Raw genomic sequence first — 7516 nt, forward strand, 5'->3', positions numbered from 1 at the left:
CTAACAGAACAAATAGCAATGCTGGGAATTATTCTGCAAAATTGAACACTTTGATTCATCTGTCATAGGAGCACCTATCAAATAGGAAACAAATTTAGGAGCTGACATATCCCTATTCTCTTAAAATAGCTGACCGCTCTGCAGCCAGGGCACTGAAGGAATGGCTGGCACTGTCCCCCACTGTCTGAGCCCCTGGCATGCAGCAGAACCCCAAGGCCTGTTAGTCCCCAGTCCTGGGCCCTACCCCTGAGTTTCTGGGCAGCAAGTCTGGGGAGGGGCCTGTGACTACACGATCCTGCTCTGGGAGCACATCCAGCACCACCTGCCCAGACAGCACCTATGGGCACCAGCAAGAGGTATGAGGGAGGAGCAGGGAAGAGCCCACACACCAGGGCCTGGGGCAGACATGGTGCCTCTGAACCCCTCGTGTAGGACAAGCAGGCTGTGCAGTGAGTCAGAACAGACAGCAGCTACAATCACTGCACCACCCTCACAAAGGGCACGGATGTGGGGACACTCATTGTGTGTCTAGCACTTCAGGAAATTTTCTATTTATCTCCTTACACGAATCCTGAAAGACAGGTTCGTCTCCATTTTCAGATGTGAAAAGTGCAGGGAAGTAAAGCAGCCCGGCCTCAGTCATGCCGGCCACTGCCCGCAGAGGTTGTGACTGGATCATGAGTTCCTTCCACTCCGGAGGGACCAGCAGCCCCTTACAGCAGACACCTGCCTCATTTAGGGCTTTCTGCTCCTGGAAGTACTTTGCTTATGCTCTACTATATGGGCTATTAGTTCTCCTGGGATGTGCTACATAGAAATTGTTAAATAAGTTTAGCTGAAAAAAATCCACAGGCCTTATACAGCATCCTGAATTACCCATGAAAGACTGGCATATCCTTTGGTGATTTTATAAAGAAAATCCATAGTTGATCTATTGTTGACATTGTCCGTATCCATCAGCATTACTTAAATACCATTTTAGACTTGTAAATTTGTGAGATAATGACTTAGAAAAGGTTGGATCCACTAAGCTATGCTCACTTTCATAATGCCTTAGAAACTTTCAGATTTTTTAAATAACAAAAACCTCAAAATTTATAGTGCTTATTTTTCCTTTTAAGTACGATTTGTGCATCAACTGCCCACACTGATTGCACTAAATTAATCATGAACTGATTTCACCACATCCTTGTTAAGGTGCTTTCACAATCTAGAATCGTGTGTAACTTCACATAATTCTAGGCTAGTAAAGATATTAATTTTGAATACTATAATGAATAGTTTTAAAATTCCAACAATCTATTCACTAAATCCTTAATCTGACACATCACATCAGCTGAATGACACAGGCCAACACTGAGGTGAGCCTGAGATGGTTGTTTGTTACAGACATTGAGAGGGAAAAGTGGTGAGAAAACGGGGAGATGGAGGCAGAAGGACAGAAGCAGCCAGCGGGAGTGCTGAGCCGTCAAGAGCTGACGCACAGCAGGAGGGCACAGCTCAGGACTCCTGCTCAGTGAGCGGGCACAGCCGCTCCTGCCTTGGCTGGAGGGAGATGGGAGACTACTGGGATGGCAACTGTGTCACTCTGTCCCACTACACACCGTCTCAGCACACAGGTACGCATTTGTCTCATAACATGCCACACATCTTAAATGCACACCAATGTGGCACCACAGCTCCCTGGCTCTTCCCTGGGCGCTGAGCCTGCAGGGTGACAGTTTCTGCGGCCACATGGGCACAGTCTGAGACGAGAGCCCAGGCCCTGCCCTGGGACCTCACAGAAGAGGCTCGTACTTTGTGACTCGATTCTCCATCTAAGCTGGCAGTTGTAACGTGGCATGTCCCGTCTTCCCGGCTGCTGGACAGGAAGATCAGATCACAGGGAAAGGTCTCATTCTCCTTCACCATGACGATGTCCCCAACCTGCAGGACACATAGAAAGAGGAAGTGCTGAAATCCCACCTGGGAGAGACTCATGCCCGGCATGCCAGGAGCCTCTTCTCAGGGTGGTCACTCATATCAGGACTCAAGAAAGAGGCCTTTTCCACACATCTGCTGGCGCCAAGGGGAGACCAGGCGGGGTTTCCACACACACAGCAGATCAGAGGAGCGGCTGGGTGCACTGTGGCTGAGGCTGTGCAGTGACAGCGGGAACAGACATCCTGACAAGATTACGCTTGATTCAGACCAAGCAGGACAGGTGCACTGAAGCGTTTTGTTAAAGTGGCCAATTCCGGCCAGAAGCCTTTGCTCTAAGTCTGGGTGTTTCATAACTAGCACACTTGAGTTCCAAGGGCTTCCTGGTCAGCAGAACCAGGATACTGTCCAGGTGACCAAAGCAGGACAGCAAATAAAGCAAAAGTGGCACTAAAGTAAAGTGAAACAGGGATGTTCATCACATTGATTTTAAATTAAACGTAACCATCTGCATCTAATTTATTTCATCACCAAGGAAGCCTCTCAGTGAGTGGACTGTGCCTGGAAGGTGTGTGGCCACCAAACCCCACAAGTGCAAGTCCCCCTGGCTGCTTGGACAGTTTGAGACTGCTGGAGGCACCTCTGGGATCGGAGTGTCACTGTGCCCTGTCTACACTGCAGGCTCCTCTGTCACATGACACGATGGTCACAGCACACAGTGAGTTTCTGAGACTAAACCAGAGGTTAGTGTCTAGACCTACAGGTCTAATGAAATTCCAGAAAGAGCTCCACAAATGTGTGCTTAGCTGACCTTGGACAGAGATGTGAAAGCAATTCAGGTGCAAAACCACAGAGGGGCAGCCTTGCTGGCAAATAGTGCTGGACAACTAGACACCCATGGAGGGTTGAAGGTTAAAAAGCAAACCCCCAAACCAGACAAACAAACAAACCCACCTGACGTGAACCTCACGCCTCACGTAAAAAACGAATTCAAAGCAATTCTGAACTTACGCGTGACATGAAACTGTAAAATTTCAGAGAAAACACAGCAGAGGCTCTCTGGCCTCCAGGGTGAGGCAGGGCACTCACTGCTCATTCCCCAAAAGGAAAGATCAAGAAATTAGACTTCATCAAAATTAAAAGCTTTTGCCTTTATAAAATGTTCCACTAAGAGCATTACAAATCTCATACTTGACAAAGTTCTAGCATCCAGAATATATAAACTCTCAAAACTCCATAGCAAGCAGAACGTCCAACGAGCCAACGGAAAACGGGGGAAATATGTGCAGACCTGTCACCAGGCAGCTGCACAGCCGCAGACAGGCACCCAGAGGGGTGTCTGGTGCCCAAGGTGTCAGAGCTGCTAGTGTGATAAGCGATGACACCCAGCTCTGAAGATGCGGGGACTTGTGAGGCTGACGTGGCTGGGGGAACAGAGGTGGCTCTGCAGCTCCTTTAAAACTGCAAATGGAGCTATCAGCCATCCAGCAAGCAAACTCTTGAGCTTTTACACTAAAGAAGTGAAAACTGTATTAATACAGTATCCTGAACACAAATGTTCACAGTGGCTTTACTGGTAAAGAGTCCCAAACTGGATATACCTGAATGTCCTTCAACGTGGGGACAACTAACATGGCACACCCACACCATGGACTACTCCTCAGAAACAAAAGAATGCAGCTGTTGGTCCACAAGTTAGGTAGACCCCAGCGCGTTAGGCTGAGCAGAAACAGCCGGCCCAAAAGGTTAGACTGTGTGATTCCCTTTATAATTTCAAAATGCCCAGATCTTAGAGACAGATCAGGGTGAATCATATACAGGGCATTTCTGTGCCATTTCTTACAACAGCACATGACTCTATAATTATCTCAAAATAAAAAGTTTAATTGAAAAAGAAAAACAAATTTACAGGTCATTTTTTTGATGGCCCTAGCACCTCTAGGGTATTAGTCATTACTGCCAAGAAAAGCTGGATGCTGGACGCAGAAAAGGCCTGGTCTCCTTTCTTGTGCAGTGTAGTTGGGCTGGAATTCTCCAGTTACTACACCGTACAAGGTAGGGAAGGCACTTCCCACAGGAGACAAGGCGTGATGAGTTCAACCATATGGGAGGAGACACCATTTCAGTCTGCTTTTTAAGAAAGATATGTTTGCCTGCAAGTATGGGAGACTCTGCAAAGGGAAGCAAAACCGCTGAAGGAGACTGCTCAGAGGGTCGGAGCTGAGACTGGGCTGAGGTGGACGGAGCCCCCACTGTCCCCATGGCCCGTCTCTACCACCTCTATGACTTCTGGGGAGGCTCTACCAATCTGAGCTACCTGAGGAAGCTTATTCAGAACTATGAAAACATTGGACAGCAAAACTCATAAACCAAAAGTATTGTTTAAAACTTAAAAATGCACCCAGGAGTGTGTAAGACATTACTACCGGGAACAAAGTGAGACAGCTTTCTGAAGGGCTGCCATGATCCATGTGCCCTGGGGCTCCTGGCTACTGAGGGGGGTGGGGGGCTGATACTCCTGCTTCCAGGCTGACCAGATTGCAGGCTGCTGTTCCCTCCTTTGGCTTCAGGAAAGCACTGGGGGCCAGGCTGGGCTGGAGGGGCAGGGAGGGGGCAGGAAAGTGTGAACCACCTGGGCTGGTGCTGAGTTCATGGGCAGATTGGGGGCTAAAGCCCACTACTGCCTGTTACTCTGGGGCAACCCGGGGCAGCCACATCACTGTACAATAACTGTCACATTCCCACCACAAAGACAAGACAGACGCTTGAGGAGATGGGTATCCCAGTTACCCTAACTTGATTATCATACTCAGTTTATAGGTATCAAAATATGTACCACTATTACATATCAATAACAAGTAAAAACTTTTACGACGTGAACCAAACCTCACGTAGGTTTTGTTCCAATTTTCATGAATTTCTACATAGTGAAATTTATACTGATAGGACTTTATCTCATTTTAAAACAAAATGTTTAAGTGTTTAGGCCTTTCCCTGTCTTGCTGGTTGGTATGGTCTCATAATAGTTTTAAATTCAGAAGATCCTGGTGTGGGATGTTAGAGGGTGGAGCTGGGGGCGAGTAGAGTCCCCGGAACATGGGAATGCTCTGTACTGTCCACATGGTCTTTCTGTGAACCTAACACTATTCTGAGAAAATAAAGTCAATTGAAAAACCAACCAACCAAATAAATAAATAAATATTACAAGTTTTTTTCAAAAACTGGAAGCGGTAGTAACAGTAGCTTGTGAGCAGTGAGAGCCTGTCGAGGAGGGGCACATTCAACAGAATAATCTTCAAACTGTTTTGCCACAGAAAATGAAACTTATAATTTTTTAACTTAAATATGTTCTTAGAGCCAAGGTTTCTCTATATTGCTCAGGCTGGAGCACAGTGGCTACTCAAAGGCACGACCATACGGGGCCCCAGCCCCTCGGCAGCTGGGACCACAGTCAACACCCAATCTGGCTAAAACTTAGTTTTTAAAAAATTGTACTGGTTTTAAACCAGGTAAACGGATCAGTTATTACTTACTCTTAGCTTTCGACTCTGCTTCCGAACAAGCTTGCCATGCTGAATAAAATGAACAGGGCACTGGTTCATGGCGTTGTCTGCTTTATGGCGAAGCCAGTCCTCATAACCCTGAAAAAGCAAAGGAAAAGAAGGATGTGTGGAAGGACAAATGGACAGAAGGACGGAAGGATGGAAGGACGAAGGATGGATAGAAGGATGGAAAGATGGAAGAACGGATGGAAGGACGAATGGATAGAAGGATGGAAGGATGAAGGATGGATAGAAGGATGGAAAGACAGAAGGACAGATGGAAAGACAGATGGACAGAAGGACAAAAGGATTGAAGGAAGGATGGAGAGAAGGACGGAAAGACAGAAGGATAGAAGGACGAATGGATAGAAGGATGGAAGGATGGAAGGACAAAGGATGGATAGAAGGATGGAAAGACGGAAGGATGGATGGAAGGAAAGATGGACAGGACAGAAGGATAGAAGGAAGGATGGAAGGATGGATAGAAGGACAGATGGACAGGATGGAAGGATGGAAGGAAGGATGGAGAGAAGGATGGAAAGACGGAAGGATGGATGAAAGGACAGATGGACAGAAGGACGGAAGGATGGAAGGACGGAAGGATGGATGGAAGGACAGATGGACAGAAGGATGGAAGGATGGAGAGAAGGATGGAAGGATGGATGGAAGGACAGATGGACAGAAGGATGGAAGGAAGGATGGATGGAAGGACAGATGGACAGAAGGATGGAAGGATGGAAGGAAGGATGGAGAGAAGGATGGAAAGACAGAAGGACAGAAGTATGGAAGGATGGGAGAATGGAAGGAAGAATGGAGAGAAGGATAGAAAGACAGAAGGATGGATGGAAGGACGGATGGAAGGATGCCAACCATAAGACCCTTGGAAGTCATCAAAAAATACAGTAATGTCTCAGGATATACTCAATGTCCACAAAGCCCTACATTCAAAGTACCTCAACAGCAAATGTTCCGTGGACCAGCTGGAGTTTAACGGTCTTTGTATACGCCAACAACAAAATGAGAGGCTAATTAAGGATACAACTCCCCTCACCGTAGCCCCAAAGAAAATGAAATACTTAGGAATACACCTAACAAAAGAGGTGAAGGACCTCTATAAAGAAAATTATGAAACCCTAAGAAAAGAAATAGCAGAGAACTTTAACAAATGGAAGAACATACCATACTCATGGCTGGGAAGAAGCAACATTGTTAAAATGTCTATACTTCCCAGAGCAATCTACCGATTCAACACCATCTCTATTAAGACTTGGAAAAAATGATTCTGCGTTTTGTATGGAACCAGAAAAAAACCCGTGTAGTTAAGGCAGTTCTTAGTAATAGAAACAAAGCTGGGGGCATCACCATACTAGATTTTAGGCTGTACTACAAAGCCATAGTGGTCAAGACAGCATGGTACTGGCACAAAAACTGAGACATAGACATTTGAAATCAAATGGAAAACCAGGAAATGAAACCAACAACTTACAACCACCTAATTGTCAATAAACCAAACAAGAATGTACACTGGGGGAAAGACTCCCTATTCAATAAATGGTGCTGGGAGAACTGGATATCCACATGTAAAAGACTGAAGCTGGACCCGCACCTTTCTCCACTCACAAAAATTGATTCAAGATGGATAAAGTACTTAAATTTAAGGCATGAAACAATAAAAATCCTCAAAGAAAGCATAGGGAAAACACTGGAAGATATCGGCCTGGGGAAAGACTTTATGAAGAAGGCTGTTGGCTGTGGCAATTGCAACAACAAAAATAAACAAATGGGATTTAATTAAACTGAAAAGCTAAGGAGACAAAAACCGAAAGTAAATAGACAACCTACACAATGGAAAGGATATTTGCGTATTTTGAATCAGACAAAAGCTTAATAACTAGGATCTATAGACAAATTAATTCACATGAAAAAAACCCAACAATCCCATACATCATTAGGGAAGATAGATAAACAGAACCTTCTCTAAAGAAGACAGACGAGGCTCGGCGCCTGTGGCTCAAGCGGCTAAGGCGCCAGCCACATACACCTAAGGTGGCGGG

The 7516-nt window shown here is 45.9% G+C and overlaps 1 protein-coding gene across 3 annotated transcripts in view; it reads right to left on the minus strand.

Annotated features, from left to right (window-relative positions):
- ATP11A (ATPase phospholipid transporting 11A) overlaps window positions 1–7516 on the minus strand; it is a 127279-nt gene that overhangs the window by 51792 nt on the left and 67971 nt on the right. For all 3 annotated transcript variants that reach the window (XM_023519181.1, XM_023519182.1, XM_012811508.2), the window contains exons 5-6: window positions 5454–5561; window positions 1798–1926 (exon numbers count right to left, since the gene is read on the minus strand). In XM_023519181.1, coding sequence (XP_023374949.1) covers window positions 1798–1926; window positions 5454–5561 — 237 coding nt within the window. The remainder of the gene's footprint in view (window positions 1–1797; window positions 1927–5453; window positions 5562–7516) is intronic.

The sequence above is a fragment of the Otolemur garnettii genome, unplaced genomic scaffold (genome assembly GCF_000181295.1).
Source record: "Otolemur garnettii isolate 467f Iridium unplaced genomic scaffold, OtoGar3 scaffold00161, whole genome shotgun sequence".
In the NCBI taxonomy this organism is placed as follows: domain Eukaryota; kingdom Metazoa; phylum Chordata; class Mammalia; order Primates; family Galagidae; genus Otolemur; species Otolemur garnettii.